The following is a 21,913-nucleotide window of genomic DNA, read 5'->3' as shown; positions in this document are numbered from 1 at the left end:
GTCATCTCCTCTGGAATCCCTGATCTGTTCACCATTCACCCCATAAAGGGGGATGAGAATTACTTTCTTCCTAAGCAGGATCTGAAGCATGGGTTCAACTCATGCCAAGCCTCATGAATCCTGGGTTCTCTGACCATCCAGAGCTCTGCTCAAAGGCCACCTCTTCCAAGAAGGCTCTCCATGGTCCTTCTCCTTTTCCTGGTTCTTGTGATTATTCATTGTCTTTAACTTCTGCATTGCCTGATCACCCCCAAATGGTTTAACATAGCCCCTCTATAATAGCTGTATCCACCTGCTGGGTGCCAATGGCTCACGCCTGTAATCCCAGCTACTCGGGGCATTGAGATCTGAGGATGGTGGCTTGAAGCCATCCCAGGCAGGAAAGTCCATGAGACTCTTATCTTCAACTGGAACTCGTAAGATAATGAATTTGTGTGGTGTAAAGCCCCTAGATTCACTGGTAATATGGCCTAGTGGCAAGAGGGCTTGCCTTGTATACATGAAGCCCTGGGTTCAATACCCCAGCACCACATATATAGAAAATGGCCAGAAGTGGTGCTGTGGCTCAAGTGGCAGAGTGCTAGCCTTGAGCAAAGAGAAGCCAGGGACAGTCTGTGCTCAGGCCCTGAGTCCAAGGCCAAAAAAGCCCCTAGATTCCTGGTGATTTGTTAGAACAACAGGAAAGGGGTGCACCCCTTTTATGGACTGGCAATGTGGAATCTCTAGGGGCCTTGTAGTCAGTTGACTGTTGGTTGTGCCTCTGGGATGAGAAGGGGGCAGGGAGTTAAGGACAGCCTGCAGGAGAGGAGTTCCCAAACCAGGCTGGCCAAAGAGGAGGCTGTGGTGGGAGGGTGGGGGTTGTGGTGGAAAAGAAGGGGTACAGGGAGGGGAAGTGGGAGCAGGCTCGGCTAGACCTTGCCTTGGGGTTAACGTGGGCCTCAAAGTGGCCCAGACTTGGAGTGGAGGTGGAAAAGCAAAGGACAGGAAGAGGAGGCCTGGCTTCCAGTTCACCCCATCCCCTCCTCTCCCATACCTGGGAGTTGATGTGGCTGAGGACTTCGTGAGTCCTAAGTTCGAATCTATTCGTGGCAGCCCATTCTGGCTCCAGTGAGCAAAGTTCCTGCCCCTGGGAGCAGGGCTGGTGAAGGGGAACAGAACCTACAACTGTGCGGGGCGGGGCTGGGAGGTGTCAGGAGGTGAACAGTCTCCTGACAGCTATTTCCCGACATTTGATGACAGACTGTCTCCTGCGGCAGGGAACATCTCAAACCAGGCCAGATTGGGGGCGCCGCCTCCCCTCCCTCTTCGCCTGGGAGAAACAGAGGTAGTGATTAAGATGGCATAATTACCTCCCTCCCTCCCGCCTGGGAGGCAGATCCTTCCTTCAGGGCTGTCTCCCCCTGGTTGTCTCGCTCCCTACTCCCTGCGCTCAGCGCCAGGGGCTCACCCCTTACTATGAGGAGCTCTGCCACACTCCCAGCAGCCTGAGCCTGGATGGTCGGCCCCGCCCCCAGGGGTGTTAGCCACGCCCTCGAAGGTTTGACCCCGCCCCTCTATCTAGCTCCTTCCCCTGGAACCTTAGTTTCTAGTTTACCCTGCCCCCAGTGTTAGCCCCTCTCCTGAAGCTCCTCCCCAAAGATGTTAGCCCCACCCCTTAACGTCAGCTCCTCCCTGTGGCGTTAGCCCCGCCCCCAAACGGCAGCTCCTCCCCACGATATTGATATTAACCCGCCCCCAAATGTCAGCCCCTCCTCTGAAATGTCAGCTCCTCCCCGAAGATGGGAGCCCTAAATGTCCCTAATGTCCCTAAATGTCAGTTCCTCCCCCACGATGTGGGCTCCTCCTGTAGGTACTAGCCCCTCCTCTGGAATGTTAAGACACCCCACTCCCCTGGAATGTGAGTACCTCCCACTGGTATGTCAGTCCTTCCAGGTCCGGATTCTGCAGCTTCCTGTAGTACCTGCGACTGCCATTTATCTTGAAAGGTGCCCTATAAATGTAATTGAGTAGGTTAATGGAGTCAGGCCAGCCAAGTCTGACTCTACCACTTGCTTGCTGTGTGATCTCAGGAAAATCACTTCACCTCTCTGGGCCTCAAGTGTCTTCATCAGTGGGCGGGACACAGTCGCAGTGCCGTCCTCCTGGGCCGAGTGCTGGTCTCGGGGGTCCGGACCGGGTCAGTGGAGGAACGCATTGCTTTGGTCTTAAAACCCAACCAAAGACAGTGGCCTCCCCCTGGAGGAGCCTGCTTTGCTGGGAAAACCGCAGGATGTCAGAAGGCGTCCCCGCATTCATTAAGAAATCAATGCAGATGAAACACCTCCCGGGATCCCATTCCATCAAGGCTGCGTTGGCGAAGCGCTGGGAAGCCGCCCGGAGGAGGGCGAGCAGGTGTGCAGCCATGCGCCGCGACACGCGGCCCGCCCTGGGACCTCGCGGTGGCCCGGCAGGAAGCCAGCCTGCCAGGTGGCACCGCCATCGGAGCAGGCACCCGGCGGAGGAGCCTCGCCCACATCCACAGCGATCCTCACAGGCATCAGACATCCTTCTGTGGGAGGTAACGGGAGGGGAACTGAGGCACAGAGTGGCTCAATGTCTTGAACCATTAATAAACCTGTGTAAAAAGTTCTCGTGTGCCTATATTATTCCTATTTGTGCAGGCTTTCTGTATGTTTGGAGTTAGTTCCAAATAAAAAGATTTGCTTTTTTTTTTTTTTAAGTTTAGGTAGACCAGTGTCTAGCACGCGTTTTTCAAGTACAGGAATAAGTGGGAGACCAGGACTCGAACTCGGCACTTGGCGCTTTCGCTCATCGGCTGGTGCTCTAACAATGGAGCCATGCCTCCAACCCTGAGAAGCATTTCTTGCCGTTTTCTACGCTTGAGACTTGATGTGAATTTATTTCACTTAAAAATAGTTACGATCTGCACATAGACATCCTCTGGTGTTCTGAAGAACTTGCTGGCTCTGACGTCCTAGCGTGGGACTAGGAGCCGGACTACACTTCCCAAAATGCTCTTGGGCGAGGCCAGTGGGTGGGAAGAGAACTATGATCTCGGACGGGAGACCGCATAGCTCTGACATTGCCAGCGGCGGGAGCCCTCAGGCTTGCTGGGAAATCTAGGCGAACGCCACGTGGAAAGAGAGCTTGTGGGACTTGCGGAGACCTACGGGAGACTCCCGCTGACTGCTGGGAAATGATGGCCTGCCGCTTGGCCTCCTGGGACTTGTAGTCCAGAAAAACATCTTCAGCGTAAAAACCCTTTTTGGGCTAGTAATTTGAGATGACATAAACATGGATCTCAGCTGCTATGGCCTCTGGCTTCACAAACCTCAGGTACTCCTCATAGACCTGGGAGGGGGTGGGTTTCCCAGTAGGTGACCACAGTATATATTAACTCCTAATCTCAAAAGCCCCATGGGGGCTGGGGATATAGCCTAGTGGCAAGAGTGCCTGCCTCGGATACACGAGGCCCTAGGTTCGATTCCCCAGCACCACATATACAGAAAACGGCCAGAAGCGGCGCTGTGGCTCACGTGGCAGAGTGCTAGCCTTGAGCGGGAAGAAGCCAGGGACAGTGCTCAGGCCCTGAGTCCAAGGCCTCCTGGCCAAAAAAAAAAAGCCCCAGACACTGTGGGGATGTCCAAAGCCGGCGACTGGCCCCAGAAAGGCCAGGGAGGAAAAGAAGAGCGGATCCTTCTCAAGCTCCACAACAATGTCATACCATTATCTTCATTCCATCAGTTCCCTTAGGCCCGGTTACCCTAAACACAAGTTGGTGCTACCCAGTCCTGCCCACCACAAGGGCAAGGAGTATTCCCCAGCTGGCTGAGCTGCACCGGTTTGGGAGACGTGACAGTGATTTTGAAGACCAAAGGAGGCCCCCTAGGGAAATGTCATAGTCTTTCTGATAGAAGTCCTGCCCAGAGACTTTTATTTCTCTCTATATATACTAGTTTGAGCTCAAGGCCTAGTGCTTGCTGTAGGCAGGCATTCTACCACTTGAGCCATGTCCCCAAGCCTTTTTTTTTTTTTAACTGTTTTTGAGTAAGGTCTTGTTTTCCCCCAGTAGCTGGGATGGACAGACATATACCATCGTATCTCCAGTTTTTATTGAGTGAGATGCGGGCTTGAGATCTTTTTGCCAAGGCTGGCCTTTGAACCACGACCTTCCGGATGACTGCTTCCCAAGTAGCTAGGAAAACAGACGTAAACCACCACACCTGGCTCCGTTTTGTACTTTCTGTGACTCCAGAGAGAATAAGGGTAAGTGCGCTCCTCTGGGGGGGGGGGGGGGGAGACAGGGTGCCTCCTTCCTTCTTTCCTTCCCAGGAGATCCGATATCCGCTGGGGTGGTTTGTGTGAAGGAGGGAGGACCAGTCAGGGTTAAATCCCCATTCCTGAACTCCAGGGGAGTCCTCCCCGCCCCCGCCCCCCGCCCGGGGCGCCTGGCCCGCAGAGGTGAGGAGCACTTAGGGGCCCAGGGAGGGAAGGGAGCAGCGGGGTGGAGCGCAGGGGCGGGAACCGGCCCGCTAGAAGGGGAACTCGCAGACGTAGTAGAGGCGCCGATCGCAGTCGTGGTCCCACCAGGAGCCGTCGTCCGAGGCCTGCGCCACGCAGTTCTCCAGCACTCCGCCGTTAGGTTGGTCGGGACTGAGCGGGTGCGGCGCGGCGCTGGGCCGGGCGCCCGGCTCGGGGCTGGGTGCACGGTGCCAGGCGAAGAAGGACACGCGCTGGCCGTTCTCGAAGAGGTAGAGACCTTCGGCGCGCCGGTCGTGCACGCCCAGCCACACCGGCCAGTTGTAAGGCGCGAGTGCCGCGCGCAGGTAGCGCGCCAACGCGTCCATCTGCTGGCGGTCTGCCGGCTGCGCCAAGCTCCCGCCCCGAGCCACGCACCGCGCCTGCGCCGCCGGCTGCGTCTCGAAGTCACGCGAGAGAAGGAAGCATTTGTGGCCCAGACGCAGCCCCTTCAGGCAGCCTGCGGGCAGGGTGGGGCGGGAAGAGGGCGTGTCCAGAGCGTTCATAGGCGGGGCCTGGAAAGGGGGCGTGTTCAGCGTGGTGGTGGGTGGGGCGAAGGGGCTTGGCTAGAGGACAGAGAGGAGGCTGGGTCAGAACTACACCGACCAATGAAGTGGAGCCAGGGATTTCGAGGCGTGGTTATAGTGTGGGCGTGGCCGTCTGGTGGGGGCGGGGCTTCGGGGAAGCACGGTGGGGGCGTGGTGGTGAGGTCCGAGTTGGCCTGGGTAGGCTTCTTGGAAGAAGCGTCTCTGACTCCAATCTGCTAACACATCCTAATTTTCTGGGGACCCTTTTGCCTCCCTGACTTCATGTCCCCATGGCTGCCCCACCTATCCCGGACCGTCCGACCTTCCCCACCACACGCGGGGCGTGAACTCACCCTCCAAGCGGCCGTGCTCGCGCTCGGCGCGGCCCTGCGCCTCCTGAAGGGCTTCCACGGCGTCCCGGGTGTTGCCTGTTGCCTCCCGAAGCTGCCGCAGCCCCTGGGTCAGCTGCACCACGCGGGTGTCCAGAGCGTGCAGACGGACGTGCAGCTGGTGCAGGCCCGCGTCCAGGCCCGCCAGTCGGCCCACTGCAGACGGACGAAAGGACTAGATGCTCACGGGAGGGGAGCCTGGGGGCACGGGAGGGGAGCCTGGGGGCACCGTCGGGAGTGGGGGCTATGGGGCTCTAGGAATCCTGAGGGCGGGGCTGAAGGAAGGGGGTTTGGGAACTTCCGAAAGTGGCCTCTTGGGAGCAGTTGAAAGACCACTCGGCCTCTGGTTACTCACAGATATAAGTGATGGTGTCCTCAGGAGTAGGAGAGGGGCTGGAGCTGGTGGTGGTGGGAGTCTGTGTTGCTTCCTCCTCTTCCTCCCCTTGATCCTCCTTTGTCCCCCCAGTCCCTTGGCCTTCTGCAGTTGAGGCAGGATTCTCCTCCCTCCTCCCATCCGGCAGCCCCAGGGCTTCCTGTAAATGCTGGGCAGAAAATCAGGGATCAGCCCCATCTCCCAGCCCACTCCCCCCAACCTCCTCTTCAGCTCGATGGTCTGAAGGCTTGCTTTCTTTCTCTAAAGCCACCTTCCCATGCTGTCAAGTCCCCATTTCCCAAACTCTGGGATGCCCTCACCCCAAGCCCAGGTGGTTCCCTTCCATGGCTCACCTTCAGCATTAGGGCCTCCCGCTCCCGCTCCTCCTCCAGGGCTCCTCCCCAGCCTCCTTCCCACTCCCTCACAGCTCCTCGAGCCCCATGGCCAAAGCCCAAGAGCTGGAGGACCACCAAGGCCCAGAGGAACCAGTATGCCTGCATCAGGCCAGGCTCTGGGCACCCAAGGCCAGAGATGTTGAGGTGTCAAGACTGAGGCTGGGTTCCCTGGAGACTGACCACCAGTATTGTGGGTGCCCAATTGCTAGCCCCCAACCCCCACTTATCCCAGATGCTTTCTGGTGCCTCTCGTCTCTTCTGATCTCTGAAGGCTGGGCTTCTTGGTGTATGTGTGTCTCTCCCCGCCCTTCTTGGCTCCCCTGAGGCCCTGCCTTTGTGGCCGGAAACCTCCAACGTTCCAAAGCCAAGATCCCGCCTTGGCCACCCCCACTTCCAATTTCCAGAGCTGGCTACTGTGGGGTTCTTTCCTTCTGCCTGGCCAAGAGCTCAGCCAGTCAGTAATAGAACCTTGCTCTCCAAAGGATCCTGGAGACAGCAGGCCTTAGATCTCACTTAGAAACCCCTCAGGACCAAGTGGCAAAGGTGGGGTGATGGATCCTTCAGTCACACACCCTCCTTCCTCTCTCTCCTGGCCATTCCTAAGGAGGGGGCAGACCTCAAAATCTGCTAAGGTTATTATTACCCATGGCCACCATCTTTCACACACTATTCACAGGCTCCAGGGTGCCCCTCCCCACCTCCTGTTCCACCCAAATAAGCCATCCCCACTGCCCAGCCCTTATCCAATGAGAAAATAAAGTATATGTGCTTGTCTGTAGGGACACATAAAAAAATGCATGTGCAGCTGGGAGCCAGTGGATCATGCCTATAATCCCAGCTACTGTGGAGGTTGAGATCTAGGGATCCTGGTTCTAAGCCAGCTGGGGTAGGTAAGTCCATGAGAGTCTTATCTCCAATGGTCCACCAAAAAGCTGCAAGTAGAGATGTAGCTCAAGTGGTAGAGCACCAGCCTTGAGTGAAAAAGCTAAGGGATAGTGCCTAGGTCCAGAGTTCAAACTCCTGTACCAACACACACATGCACACACGCACACACATGCATGCGCAGTTGTGTGCAGCACTCCCAGCAATTATTGGAAGCTTCCTGCAGACCAGGCCCTGGGTAGGGCCATGCTCCACCACAGTGCAACAGATAATCTCCCAGGATAAGGGTGCTGCACAAGGGGGGGGGGTGTGGTGGGGGTGCAGTGAGCTGTCAGAGAAGGTTTCTGGAGGAGATGGAGAAGACATATGCTGGGCTGGGTGCAGAGAGAGCTCTAAACAATCCAGGAGCTACTTCATCCCAGCCTGGACCACTGCAGTCCCCTCCTCCCTGCCCTCCTCCTCCTCCTTCTTCCGAGCCCCTCCAATCCCGGCTGCCTGCTTGCCGCAGCCAGAGCAATCCTTCCAAACCATAAATCAAATCACATCATTCCCACTCCCCTACCTTCCCATCAGAAGCAGGAGGAAAGCCAAACCCCGGCTCAGCATTCAGCCCAGCCTGCTGGGGCTGGGGAAAAGAGGAACCCGTTATACCTGTGTGACCTCATCACCACTGTGCCCTATGTCCCCCTGCTTCCATGGCACCCCTCAGGTTGCAGCCTCCCTGCTCCTCCCCACCCCAGAGCTTTTGCATTCCCTTTCCTTCTAGAAGGCTCTCCCCCCAACTCCTCTCTCTAAGAGGCCTTCCCTAATCACCTTTAGCTAAAGAAGCTTCTGGTATCCACACTGCTTTTACTTGAAGCACCCCCCTTTTATCTTTTAGGTATGATCAGGACAGACAAGGTCTGCTTGTTGCTTTATGTCTGTCTCCTACCAATGAGGGCAGAGACTTGAGCAGAGACTTGAGGTTGGAGATTAGGGCCTTCACTGTGCATAGTAGGTGCTCACTCAAGCTGTGAGTCTGGCTGTAGCCTTTCCAGGTGTGGCAACTGCTTGGTCAAAGGCCTGGAGGCCTGTCTGCACCTGTATTCCCGGTTTGGAGGCCACAGTGAGGGTGGAGATGACGGGCAAGACGCTTGAGGCCAGGGAAACAGGAGGCCATGCTGGGCCCACTCCGTGCCAGGCCCGAGTCACACAGGGCATTTCCAGCCTTGGCCTGGCCACGTGTGCCAACCAGTACCAAGCATATTAGCCAGGGTTCAAAGGGCCAGCTCTTTAACAAAGGAAAGTGAGCCTCAAGCTGAGGGGTGCGTAGCCCTTTGGAGGCCACCAGTGTGCAGGCAGCCAGCCCAGGCTCTGGCTCCCAGCATCAGTGGGGTCTCTGCCCGGCGATGGCTGGGAGCCCCAGAGTGGCCTTGGAAATCAATGCATTCGACCTTGTCTTCCAAGAGAGCACAGTGCAGGGCGGAGGACCGAGTGACCTTGGGTGGGCTGAGCTCTGCTTCAGAGCCTGGACCTCTCAGGTACCTGCCTGGGGCCCAGAGGACCTTCATTCGCTCCAAGCCACAGCCTTCCCTAGATCATGCACAAGGCCACAAAGTCCTTGCAAACTGTAGATTGGCGTGCGGCCTCTCATGGCTGGCGCCAGCACCAACAGCTGCTTTTCCAGGGCCCAGCTGCTCCCCACCTGGATGGGTGGGGAGCATCTACAAGGGCCTCCCCCAAGCCCAGGAGGGCAGGCACCTGCTCCAGATCATGCATTATAGGGTGCCCTGGACAGCCTGCAGCTGGGTGGGGGGGGACCCCACAGGCAAGGTGCCTATGAGACCGAAAGGCTGGTGCTGTATCTCTTGAGCTCCACTTCTGGCTTTTTGGTGGCTTATTAGATACAAGAGTCTCATGGACTTTGCTGCCTGGGTTGGTTTTGAACTGCTATCCTCAAATCTCAGCTTCCTGAGTAGCTGGGATTACAGGTCTAAGCCACTGGTGCCCGACTGTGCGAGCTCTTTAGAGATGGTTGAGCACAGCTGCCTGTGAGAGCAAGGGGCACACAGGGAAGAACAGGGCCAGCCTGTCTGTCTCTGATTATTGTCAGATTTCTCTACAGCTGGGTGACTTTGGGCAAGTCACTCAGTCTCTCTGTGCCTCAGTTTCTCGCTCTGGAACATAGAGATGGACAACATTCTACTGCATAGAAGTGACAGCCATGACTATCTGGGAGGGGAGCTAGGATGAGAGCTGGGCTGCTGGACAGGTGTATAGAGCGATGGTGAGGTGTGCCGGGTAGCAGCACCGTCTCACCGCCACGTGCCTAGCCTTCTGCTCTGTGAGGGCCAGCCACATAGGCATGCACAGCCAGGTGGGTGGTGGCCAAGCCTGGCTCCACGCTGCATGTGCTTGCTGGTGCAGGAGGGCTTAGTGCATGTGTAGCTGGGCCCCGTTGTAGTTGTGTGCCCCTGAGGGGTACTGGCAGGCAGGGCAGGCATGCCCTGGCTCTACCCCTGCCTCGGGGGACCCTGAGCCCATTTCAGGTGAGTCCACGAGGGCCTAGCCCTGGGCTTAAGTGGTCTTCAAGGAGAGGAGAGGAGGGAGAGGAGAGGAGGGGGAGGAGAGGGCCCCCAGCCCCCACTATGGAAAAGCCCCTGGGAAGGGGCAGTCCCGAGGAATGTGAGGACCACCGATGGCCAGAGGATGGGGAGGGGAGTAGGGAGGGCGGGGGAGGGGGCGGAGCCGGTGGGGGGGATGGGCGAGGTTTGGGGGCGCGGGGAGGGGCGATGTCTCCTCTGCCGGCTCGGGGAGGGAGGGAGGGGAGAGGGCGGAGGGAGGGGAGGGCGGGAGGGAGAGGGGGAGGGAGGGAGAGACCGGGTGAGGGAGAGACGGCGCGAGCGCGCGAGCCAGCCGGTGGCAGAAGGCGGCGCGGAGCGGGCGGCGGCCGCGGCCCGAGGACGAGGAGGCGGAGGCCGAGCGCGGGGACGCTGCGCCCGGAGCCGGCGGGACCGAGCCGGGGCGCGCGAGGAGGGGCGCGGCGGCTCGGGGGGGCGCCCGGCGCATGGCCAGGCCCGGCCCGCGGGGCGGGTGAGCCCCGGCCCCCGCCGCCCCCCGCCCGGCCCGCTCGCCCCCGGGGCGGTGGGGCATGGCCTGAGGGTCCCCCGGCTCCGGGGGAGGGGGGTGGGGGGAGGGGGGAGGGCGCGGGCGCCGCCCGGGATCAGCAGCCCCGCCAGGCAGGTAAGCCCCGGCTGGGTGCGGGCCTGGGGGCTGCGGGGCCAGGGCTGCGGGAGGGGGCGGGGGCGCCCCGGATGTCCTTGGCCCGGCGCCGGGCTCGGGCCTGGGCGCGGGGTGCGGGGGACACCGAATTGGGTTCCGGCCGGGTCGGTGGCGGCCCCTGCAGAGGGCGCGCCCCCACCCCGGCGGCGGGGCCCCCGGCTCGGGGCGCAACTCGGGGCTCTCTGGGGCCGGGCCGGGCGGGAGGCGGGTACCGGGACCCCGGCCCCGGCCACTCCCCCGCGTCGCCCACCGGCGCACCTGGCCCCTCCCCCAGGTCACCCCGGGTCCCGGCCGCGACCCAGCCAGGGTTCCTGCGCCCCCCAGGACCTCAGGGGTCCCGCGTCTTCCGCCAGACACCTCCCCGCCCCGGCTACCCCTGCCCGCGCTCCCGTCCTAGCCGCGGCTCCGGCCCCATGCCTTCCCGGCCTGGGGTCCTTCCACCCTCTCCCGGGCCAGGGTCTCCCCACTCCCTCCCGACCCGGGGTTCCCCCGCCCCACTCCCTGCCTCAGCCCGGGCCGTGGCCTCCGCCCCTCTCCGCCTCCACTCATCCTCCGGTGCCCGCTGCGGGCCACGCCGGCTGCCCCCCGTCCCCCAGACGCCCCCAGGGCGCCCCCGGCGCCCCCCGCTGTCCTCCAGGGCACCCCCATCTCCCCGCCCCCCGGCTCCTCAGCCCGTCTCGGTACCAGCTGCGTGCCAGCTATTCTTAGCCGCCGAGCGTTTGATTCATGCCGCCCCGGCGGAGTGTGCCCGCTCCCTCCCTCGGGCCGGAGGGGGAGGGGCCGAGCCGGCCCTGGGGCTGGAGCGCCGGGGGGGACCCCGGGCCTGCTCCACCGTCCTTCCACTCCTACCCCATCCCTGCAGGGCCGGGGGTCAGCCGGGGTTAGCCGAGGGGGAGTGGCCGCGGCCCCAGACCCGGGAGGCTGTCCAAGGGGGGTGGGCGGGCTGGAAAGGGGTTGGGGTCTCCTCCTGGGAGGGGCAGGGGGCTTCAAGGCCTGGGGGAAGAGTCCCTGGCCGGGGTCTAGATGCTCGCTCGCCCACAGTTCTTGGAAGTCTGGTTTCACACACATTTTCTCTTCCTTTCTTCAACCCCCCCATCCCCAAAGTCAGCAGTACCCTCCACTGCTTCTCATCTCCATGGCAACCGTGCAGGAGCCGGGCCTGGCGTGGGGGGTGGAGGGACCAGACCAGACATTCTGGTTTCCGGTGCTGGGGTGGGAGTTAGGGGAGTGCATGGGAGAGGCAGACCTACCCCCCCCCCCAATTTGGAAGGGACCTGCCCTCAGAAGGTACAGTGGGGGGCCGGGGAAATGAATCCCAACCCCAGTTCCTACCTTCCTTACCAGCCAAACACTCCCCCGCCCATCCCCGCTCCTCTGTTGCCAGCCCACCCATCCTATCCTGCCATGCCCATCCCGGAACACGCCCACAGGTCATCCTCAGACACCCACACCCACCTAGGCCACTGTACTATAGCCTGGCCATTGCTCCTGGGAGCTGCCTCTGCACACTCCACCAGCTCAGTTAAGATGCCCCAGTAACCTCTTGTGGTACCCTTAGGGACTGCCTGCGAGATGTCCTGCCCTGTGGCGCCCTCAGGTGGCACCCTCGCTCCCTGGGGAAGGCCCTGCTTAGGTGAAGTCATGGATCAGGGCACCACCATCTCACCCTACTATGGCTCACTCAGCCTGGACATGAGCGCTGGGGGCCAGGATAGGGCCGGGAGGGCAGGGTACCAGTGGGTTCACCTGTCTGTCCCGAAGCTAATTTTAGCTCCATTTTCTGCGACCTCACAAAGTGGGCCACTAGCTCCCGCGGTGATTCTGCGGTTTCTGGGACACGGCCACGCTGGGTCAGCGGCAAAGTGGGGCGCAGGGGGGGTGGGGGGCTGCAAGCAGGGCCAAGGGCAGGGAGGAGACAGGTGCCGGAAGGAGGCAAGGCAGGGATGGGGGCCAGGTGTGGGCCTGTATGGTGGAGGTGGGAGGTGGGCAGGTCTGGAATGCATGCCCAGCTTCCTTCCTGCCTATGCTAGACTGACTGAGGGGTGCTGGTGGCCCCTGAGGGGTCCCAGCCTGACGCTCACGCCTGGTCCCCTGCAGCCACCTGTGATGCTGCCGCCCCCCGTCGCCCCGTGGCCCCACGATGACCCACAGCCCCGCGACAAGCGAGGACGAGGAACCCCACAGTGTCAACGAGTATCCCGAGGGGGGCTCAGAGTCCGACAGCTCCCCGGACGGGCCAGGTCGAGGCCCCCGGGGGACCCGGGGCCGGGGCAGCGGAGCACCTGGTAGCCTGGCCTCGGCCCGAGGCCTCCAGGGCCGATCCATGTCTGTCCCCGACGACACCCACTTCAGCATGATGGTTTTTCGGATTGGCATCCCAGACCTGCACCAGACCGTGAGTGACTGCCCACCCACCATCTGGCAGAGGTGGGGACAAAGCCCCCAGCTGGTGGGAAGCCACTTCCGGGGAAGGTCCCCATTTCCAGAACTGCCCTTCCCAGACATCTGGGACCCTTGACCCACCTGAGTCTTGCCTGTCCCCTCCTCCTCCAGAAATGCCTGCGTTTCAATCCGGATGCCACCATCTGGGCCGCCAAGCAGCAGGTGCTGTGTGCACTGAGTGAGAGTCTTCAGGATGTGCTGAACTATGGCCTCTTCCAGCCCGCCACCTCAGGCCGTGACGCCAACTTCCTGGAGGAGGAGAGGCTACTGAGGGAGTACCCCCAGTCTTTCGAGAAGGGGGTGCCCTACCTGGAGGTGAGACCTCTGTCTTCCCAACCTCTTTACCAACAACACAAAAGGCATGCCCCCAAATAAGCACATCCCACACTCTCATAGGATTTCCTAAGACTCCCCAGCAGGAGAGGCCCAGAACAAGGCCTGATTTCAAATCATTCTCCTGCCTCTGACCCACTGGGTGGCTTTGGGAAAGTCCTATCCCCCCAACTTCTTGACGGTCAATTGGGGAAGGAGTCCCTGACTTCCTGCAGGAGCCAGACACCTAGCCTTCAAGTAGGCCTGGCTCTCAGAAAAGTCCAGTCTCTGCCCAGCTGCCCAGCCAAGGTACCAGGGCTGTTGGCACACCAGTCCTGCCCTATCCTGGGGATTAGGAGGAGGTCAGAAGTCAGAGGCCACCCCCTCCCCGGCACCTCCAATCAAGACCCCAATTCCCAATCTCTGTGTCTCCTCCATGCCTCAGTTCCGATACAAGACAAGAGTTTACAAACAGACCAATTTGGACGAGAAGCAGCTGGCCAAGTTGCACACAAAGGTGAGAGAAACCCTCTGGTATGGACCTCCCCCTCCCCCAGATGCCCACCCTCACACCTCCCTTGCTCTCCCCAATGGCCCTCAGTGTGAGCCAGTCCCCAGTGTCCTGTCTCAAGGCTATTTCCTCCACACTCACCATGCTCTGCTCTGAGCTCTCCCAGACACACCAAATCCAAGGATCATTTATATTATTTTCTCCAGTCCTTGTGCCAGATCTGCCCAGGTCTCCCCTGGTCATGGGCAGGAAGTGAAGGGGTTGCTGTGGCTAGAGAGGGGAGTTCTTGACACCCCACTGTCCCATACCATACATCTCACTCCTTCCTTGGTTCCCTCAACTCTTCCTCCCCTGCCATCCTGCAAGGTCCTGGTGGTGTGGGGGTGTGGGGGGCTGGGGGGGACTGGCCATTTTGTGACTTGGCAAATGTGAACTGAGGCACACTGTGCAATTACACAGGAGTTCAAGTAAAACAACTTCACAGCTTTCATATGTTGAAATAGTAATAACGTGGATTTATTAATCCAAGAACAGTTTCAGCTGTTCACTTCTATATAATAGATTGTTTCTTTTGTATGTGATGTGTGTGTGTGTGTGTGTGTGTGTGTGTGTGTGTGTTGGTTGGTCCTGGGGTTTGACCTCGGGGGCCTGGCTGCTCTCCCTGAGCTTCTTCCACTCAAGGCTAGTTAGTGCTCTATTACTTGAGCCACTGCTCCACTTCCAGTTTTCTGGTGGTTAAATTGGAGATAAGAATCTCACAGACTTCCTTGCCCTGGCTGGCTTTGCACCATGATCCTCTCAGATCTTGGCCTCCTGAGTAGCTGAGAATACAGATGTGAACCACTTGTGCCTGGCTTTATTTTCTTTTTCTGAGACAGAGTTTTGCTATGTGGCTTATGCTAGTCTCAGATTTGAAATTCTCTTTTCACCAGCCTCCTGAGGGCTTCCTTTTTCCCTGCGAGGTGGCTACTAAAGCCTTTTTGATGTTCTTTGTGGCTGGCTCTGTCTTCCACCGGGTGGCGCTGTTTCAGAACCCTGAACAGCTGTTTCAGAACCCTGAACCGCTTCCCTCCCTTTCCCCCCACCGCCCCCCCAGACGGGATTGAAGAAGTTCCTGGAGTATGTGCAGCTTGGGACATCTGACAAGGTGGCGCGGCTGCTGGACAAGGGGCTGGACCCCAACTACCATGACTCGGATTCAGGAGGTAGGGAAGAGGTCCTCCACACGCTGGAGGAGAGCAGGCATCATCACTGGGCAGCTGGGACAAGACCAGAGTGCCCCCTTGCCAGACATGGTGGTGCACACCTGTCATCGCAGCTATGTGGGAGGCAGAGGCAGGAGGATCTCAAGTTCAGAAACAGCCTGGGAAAAGTTAGTGGAACTCTTGTCTTCAAAATGAAACAGAAAAACCTTAAGAGCTGGGAAGTGGGAAGGGTGGGGAGTGGGAACTGCTTATGACGGATGGCCTTTCTCACCCCTCAGAGACCCCTTTGACTTTGGCGGCTCAGACTGAAGGCTCCGTAGAGGTGATTCGAACCCTGTGCTTGGGCGGGGCCCACATTGACTTCCGGGCTCGGGATGGCATGACAGCTCTACACAAGGCTGCCTGTGCCCGGCACTGCCTAGCTCTCACGGTGAGCCACTGGGGCACCCCAGCCCCACCTGGGACCCTGTCACCTTTTCTCTTCCTTTTCTCTCAACATCCAGATTTGTTTGTTTTTTTGAAAAATGTATGTTAACAACAGTCCGTCTTTGTGTCCTGGGTACCTCTTGCAGTTGCCACTCCTCTGACTGAATTAGAGGCCTTTCTCAGGCCCCTTGTGGGGTCATGGATGACCATGAGTGGGTTAGCCCAGGTAGATCCAAAACCCTATACCCACTGACTAGATGACACAAGGTCATGTTGTGTAGACTTAGTTTGAAAGGCTCTTCCTCATCCAGGCACTAGTGGCTCACACCTGTAATCCTAGCTACTCAGGAGGCTGAGATCTGAGGGTCCCAATTTGAAGCCAGCCTGGGCAGGAAAGTCTATAAGACTCTTATCTCCAATTAACCAGCTAAAAGCCAGAAGTGGAGCTGTGGCTCAAGTGGTACAGTGCTAACCTTGAGCAATAAAGCTCAAGGACAGCATCCAGGCCCTGAATCAAGCCCTAGAACCAGCACCAAAAAAAAAAAAGTTTTTAAAAGGCTTTTCCTCTCCTCCAGCCCCCAGAGGCACCTGGTCCTTCTTCAGACAGACAGACATATACACACACTCCAGACCTTCACTTCACTCTTCATTCCATTAGCCACTGGCCACACAAGGTTGTTTACATTTAAATTAATGAAAATAAAGCAAAATTATGTGGTTGGTTCCTCCAACTCGCAAGCACCATTCAAGTGCTCGTGTCCCCCATGTGGATGCCATATTGAATGGCACCATTGGAGACCATGGCTGCTACTGAGCCCTAGTGGGACAGTCTGGCTCTGGGCACTTTCTCCTAGTAACACTTGAGGGCGCTCACTCTCCCACAGGTGGGACCACTTAGGCTTAGGCGGGACCACTTGCTGCTCGTGGCCCCAACCCCAGTAAGGCCAGCTCAGTGCTTGCCTCATTCCAACCTGGCTTTTAAGATCCTGTGTCTTATAACACCTTTCCATTTGGCCCGGGGGCCGTCGTAGTTCCCTAATGCTCTGCATTCTCACACTGGTCCCCAACAAGTGTCCTACAGCGGGCGTGGGGGAAGCACTGCCACTTTGGCCACAGATGTCTTCCAGTGGCACATCTAAGTTCACGTGCAGGGAGATCAGAGCGGGTACGTCTGCCGCATGCATCTCACGCGCACAGGCTGGGCTCGAGGCATGGCAAGGGCCTTGTGGCAGTGTGGGTGACTCAGGACCACCTCTCTGCTTGTCCTTCATGAACTACCCTCCCTGCTGGTCCTGCTAGAACTTCATGAGACTGTCCTTCCTTCCCGTGCCTGCCTCCCTTCTTAGGCACTCCTGGACCTTGGGGGCTCCCCCAACTACAAGGACCGTCGAGGACTGACCCCTCTGTTCCACACGGCCATGGTGGGGGGTGACCCCCGTTGCTGCGAGCTGCTTTTGTACAACAGGGCCCAGCTGGGTGTAGCTGATGAGAACGGCTGGCAGGAAATCCACCAGGTGCTTGAGGCTGGGGCGGGAGGGAAACTGAGCCTCGGTGCTTCCAGGAGGCTGGGAAGTGATGCAGGGACTGGGATCCTTGTGTGGGATGAGTGAGGATTGAGTGGCCCTCACAAAGAGAAAGGTGAGAGCATGGATGCACATCAAGAGTACACGGGGACAAGGGCCAGAAGGTTGGACAGCTTGGGTCCCACGATGGGCAGAGCTGGTCTCCTGTCCCTCATAAGGGTCCAACTGGACCCTCAGCCCTTCAAACGAGCATTTGTACTTATAATGCTAGCATCCTAGGTCCCTAAGCAGGAATGAGAGCAGAAGGAAGAGGTGAATGGAAGGGTTCATGGCCCCAAGGAACAGGGGGTGGCGGGGGGGGGGGGGACCTGGAGGGATTCAGAATAAGTCTGATCCAGCTCTTGTGTGCTTCCTGTTCTCCCCAGGCCTGCCAGCGAGGTCACTCTCAGCACCTGGAGCACCTGCTTTTCTACGGGGCTGAGCCAGGAGCCCAGAATGCCTCGGGGAACACAGCTCTGCACATCTGTGCTCTCTACAACAAGGTCTGCCCCAGCGGCCCCTCCCATCTCAGCCACCTTCCCTGCACTGATGCCTACCTCAGCCCTCTCCATTCCAGCCTCCCAGCTGTGCATCTCTGCTCCTCCAGTGTTTCCACCCACCCATCCATTCACCCATTCATCCACCCATCCATTCATCTACTCATCCGCTCATCCCATCCATCCACTCATACATTCACCCATTCATTCATTCATCTACTCATCCACCCACCCATCCATTCATCTACCCATCTACCCATCCATTCACCCATCCATCTGCCTATCCATTCATCCATCCACCAATTTATCCATCCATCCATCCATCCATCCATCCACCCACCCACCCATCCGTCCACCCATCCATATGCCCACCCATTGATCCATCTACCTGTTCATTCACCCATCCATCCATCCAGCTGTCTACTCATCTGATTCTCTATCCATCTTTATAGCTTTCCATCTGTCCATATATCTACTTATCTACCATCCACCCATCTATTCAACAAATGTTCTCCAAGTTCCTTCCTAAGTTCCTGTGTCAGGCCTGGAGTTGGCTGCCAGGAACCAAGTGTTAAGCTGGTGGCTGAGCAGGGGACACCCCCTGCTGTTACAACTAGGAGTGCTCAGAGTGAGGTCCCAAGGGAGTGCTGTCTGGACTTGGGCCTGGGTGGAGGTGGCTTATGGGAGTGGCGCCAGCCAGATTATTATGACATCAAGAGTCAGCCAGACAGAAGAGGGGAGGGAGGATGCTGGAGGAGGCAGAGGGCTTGGCCTTCGCAAAAGAGGGCGGGGGGGAGCGCAGAGGTGGCCATTACAGGATGTGAGAAGGGATCTGTAGCTCTTCACTTGCTGAGTATCTTCCACTCAGCCAGCCATGATGGTGACGGGGTGGGGCGGGGGTGGGACAGAGGAAAGGTCCAGAAGCATCTCTTGTCAGGGATGAGAGTGTGGTGGGTGCACTCTCAAGGCTGGTGGATGGTCCCCAGATAGGACTTCCTGAGAGAGGCAGCTGGAGTGCTGATAGTGACAGCTCGAGCCCCAGCACCTCTCCTCCCCAGCAGCACTCCTAGGAGCTGCAGCCTCCTGCCTTTTTTGCTTTTTTAAAAATAATTTTTGGGGGATTTGCACTAAGAACTTGGCACTTGCTAGGAGGTCACTCTACCACTTCATTCCCCCTGCCCTTTTCACTGTGGTTATTGTTGAGATAGGAGAGTCTCGTATTTTTGCCCATGTTGGCTTGGACTGTAATCTTACTATTTATACTTCCCACCGAAGCTGGATAACAGGTGCACACCACCATAGCCAGCATTCTCTGTTGAGATGAAGTCTCATATAATGAATGGGTAGATGGATGGAGGGGTGGATGGATGGCTAGAAGGTCTCACTTTTTTGTGTGTTTTTTGGCTGAACTAGTCTTGAACTGTGATTCTCCTGATCTCGGCCTCTCGAATAGCTAGGATTGTAGGTATGGGTTATCAGCATCCCTGCTCATGCCTTTTTTCCAGTTTGCTGCCCTTGAACATGGGGATGTAGGGAGATGGTACCTGCTGTGAGGCTGCTAGTCTGCCAGCCACTTCCTCCAGGAAGTCTTCCAAAACCCCCTTCTGCCTTGTGAGCGAGAACTCACTGTGCTGGGGATTTGGCAGATGGCCGTGTGCCGCCTGGTGGCAGCGGCCAGGGAGGACTCAGTGTTTGTCAAACCAAATCCACACGGTGCCGGCACAGCCCCTCGCTGCTTCTGTCTCTTGAGGCATAAAATGGTCCTGGAGTCCAGATCCGGAGAGGGAGGAGTATGCAGTGGAGAAGGAAGGACACCCCCCTTCCCCCAGACCAGGGCTGCACAAGTCACGCCCCCTCTGCGGGTTGATCTGGGGATCCAGTATTCATCCAGTATTCATGACAATGCTGATCATAATAATTGTTAGTATTAATGTCGTTACCAGTGTCACTCAGGATCTGTTCAGGAGACTTATTCATTTGAGCAGGGACAATTTAGGACAAAGATGACAGAGAGGTCCAGGCAAGCACTGCCTTCCCCTTTCTGGAACTTTCCCCTTGCTCATCTTTGAACTGGGTCAGTAATTAGCACCCACCATGGAAGAGGATTTGGTGGGGTAGGATTCTGCTTGCTCCCGCATGCTAATAACCAAGCAGATGTCTCACAAATGTGAAGTTATTTTCCACTCTTTGGGTGGTACTGGGATTCGACTCAGGGCGTCATTCTTTCTAGGCAGATGCTCTACCACTTGAGCCATACCTCCAGTCCTTTAGAGTTTTTCGTCTTATCATGTTTTATTTTGTCTTGTTTTAGTTATTTTTCAGATAGGGTATAGTCATTTTACCTAGGATATCCTGGACCGTGATCTTCCTACCTCTGTTTACAGACACACACCATTATACCTGGCTTGTTTATTGAGATGAATTCTTGCTAAATTTTTGCCTAGGCTGGCCTAGAACTGAGATCCTCTCAATCTCTGCCTCTGAGTAGCTGGGATTTCAGGCATGTATCGCTATATCCAGATGAGGTCATTTATCTCCTTGTCTTTGTCCCAGACTTTAAGCTTCCCAAGGGTCAGGACTAGGTCTGGCTGTTTCTCTGCACCCTCTTAATTTTGGCATTCCTGTCTAGACTCAGTGGTGGAGGTCAGGTCCATGTTGAGGCTATGAGCTCTTGAGGGCTGACTCTTATAGATGGCTCTGCCCTAAGGCCCCCTAACATGTAGGAGGCCTAGCTGCATCTCTGAGGAGTGAGTGAACGAACAAATGAATGAATGAACAAATGATGGGTCAGCCATCTTGGATTTCCACCAGGACCACGTACTGGCTCAGAACTCGAAACAGGTGGTGGTGGCTTGTTTCCACAGATCGAATGACTCAACAAATGAATAAATGAATGACTCGAGCAGATGAAGTTTGATGGACAGCTCCACATCCCCCAGCCTCAGCCTTTGTCCATGCACATTTTCTGAGCACCTCCTGCGTGCCTGGCACCAGGTGCTGGGGATAGGAGATGGATTAGAGATGGTGCTCGGCCGGGGGAGGAGGGGAGGCTCACGCTCCTGTGAACAAATCCTTGCCATCCTGTGAGATGCTCACTAGCTTCCGAGTAAATACCAACCTCTGTATGCACCCGGTAGGGGAAGCCACGGAGTCTGGGACACCTAAATGTGGTCAGAGTAGGATGAGGACACCCTGGATGGGAGCCGTGGATGGGGCTGCAGCTCCCAGTGGGAGCCAGGCAGGCACAAGCATGAAAATGCACATGGCCATAGTTAACGCATGCACACGCCCACAGAACACCCACCACAATAGCTGCAGTCTCTCTTGCTGTCCGTTCACCTTGGCCATCACATGGACACAAGTGAACATCAGGGTCAGAAGGCCCGTTGGAATTCTGACTATTCCACTAACTGCTCTGTGGCCTCGAGCCTGGGGTTGCCCTCTCCCTGCTCGCCCTGTCCAAGGAGCCTACCCCTGCACTCACAGAGGACTTGCTGTCCTCTGTGAAGGGGTGAATGAGGAGGGGCACAAGTGGTGATGAACTAGGGGCCAGTCTGGGTTTTGACAGGTTGAAACAAAGGAAAGGAAGCTGTTGTGTGTGTCTGTTTTAAAATCATACCTACTAGCCAGGTGTGGTGCCTCATGCACGTCATCCTAGCTACTCAAGTTTGAGGCCAGCTTGGGCCAAAAGCTGTCAAGGAGACATCATCTCAACAAATACCCGAATGTGATGATGCATGACTGTCATGCTAGCGGTGAGGGAAGATGAGATGGGGAGGATTGAGGTTCCAGGCCAGCCCTGGAGGAGAAACGTTCATGAGACTTCATCTCAAAGTAAGAAGGTGGGTATGATGGCATGTGTATCTGTCACCCCAGCTATGCCAGGAAGCAGGCTCTGAGTTCAAAGCCAGTGCTCCCCTCCCCCCAAAAGTGTACCCCTTTGTAAAAACTGACCTTGGGGTGAGTGGGGAGAGATGATGCAAAGGCAAGTGACATAGGGAATGGAATTTGGAGCAAATAGTGTTGGGAAGAGAATACGTTCATATTTGCTTTAGAAGACTACCTGAGACATGGCAAAAGGGTCATCTTAAAACAAAGGAAGAACCAGGATAAGAGGCTCTTTTGTAGACAGAGACTGCCTCTCAGGAGAGGCGACATCTGAACAGAAGCCTGCATGAGGTAGAGAGGCAATCTGGGCAGACCTCTAGGAGTAGAGAATGTGTGAGTTGAGGGAACTGCAGTGCAAATGCCCTGAGGCTGGAGAAGGCTGGTCAGAAAGAGGAGGCCACTGCCTCTGGGGCATGGGAAGCAGGAGGAGGAGGTGAACATTGGGAGTTCCCGGGCAGGAGGAGCCTCAGGTGAGGTAGCTCAGGTGAGGACTTCCCAGATCATGGCAAGAGTTTGGTGACATGATTGGCATGGAATCGGTGTGGATGGCATCTGACCCCTACCACAATTCATGATGTGTGGGGTTCTTCCTTTGGGGTCTAAGAGAGTGAGACAGTTACAGGCTTGAGTCTGAGCACTATTTAGCACCAGCCACATGACCTTGGAGTTTCTAGGAGACCAGGGGCAGTCATCTCCATCTCTGCTAGCTTTGGGCAAATGCGCCG

General features: G+C 57.3%; 2 protein-coding genes across 2 annotated transcripts in view; one reads left to right on the top strand and one right to left on the bottom strand.

The window, feature by feature from the left end:
• Positions 1-4,090: 4,090 nt before the first annotated feature.
• Positions 4,091-6,472, bottom strand: Clec11a (C-type lectin domain containing 11A). The gene is made up of 4 exons (XM_048329376.1): positions 6,161-6,472; positions 5,790-5,976; positions 5,399-5,590; positions 4,091-4,978 (listed from the first exon to the last, which is right to left on the bottom strand). Exons 1-4 carry the CDS (start codon positions 6,305-6,307, stop codon positions 4,533-4,535), a joined length of 972 nt encoding a protein of 323 aa, XP_048185333.1. The 5' UTR covers positions 6,308-6,472; the 3' UTR covers positions 4,091-4,532.
• Positions 6,473-12,398: 5,926 nt separating this feature from the next.
• The window catches only part of Shank1 (SH3 and multiple ankyrin repeat domains 1), a 36,674-nt gene continuing 27,159 nt past the window's right edge, over positions 12,399-21,913 (top strand). Inside the window, 7 exon segments of the mRNA XM_048329335.1 lie at positions 12,399-12,740; positions 12,899-13,102; positions 13,545-13,616; positions 14,707-14,815; positions 15,094-15,245; positions 16,588-16,755; positions 17,190-17,306. Of these exon segments, the coding sequence (XP_048185292.1) occupies positions 12,486-12,740; positions 12,899-13,102; positions 13,545-13,616; positions 14,707-14,815; positions 15,094-15,245; positions 16,588-16,755; positions 17,190-17,306 (1,077 nt within the window). The 5' untranslated portion in view covers positions 12,399-12,485.

This window comes from Perognathus longimembris, chromosome 20 (genome assembly GCF_023159225.1).
Source record: "Perognathus longimembris pacificus isolate PPM17 chromosome 20, ASM2315922v1, whole genome shotgun sequence".
Taxonomy (NCBI): Eukaryota; Metazoa; Chordata; class Mammalia; order Rodentia; family Heteromyidae; genus Perognathus; species Perognathus longimembris.
Note: the sequence above shows the minus strand (reverse complement) of the source record. Positions and strands in the feature narration are given on the sequence as shown.

Bases quoted from the DNA above. Each gene is read 5' to 3' on its own strand.
- Clec11a (XM_048329376.1), bottom strand. From the start codon at position 6,307: ATGCAGGCATACTGGTTCCTCTGGGCCTTGGTGGTCCTCCAGCTCTTG. The intron at 5,591-5,789 runs GTGAGTAACCAG...GTCCGTCTGCAG, and splicing joins GGACACCATCACTTATATCT to TGGGCCGACTGGCGGGCCTG. The intron at 4,979-5,398 runs GTGAGTTCACGC...CCCTGCCCGCAG, and splicing joins CGAGCACGGCCGCTTGGAGG to GCTGCCTGAAGGGGCTGCGT.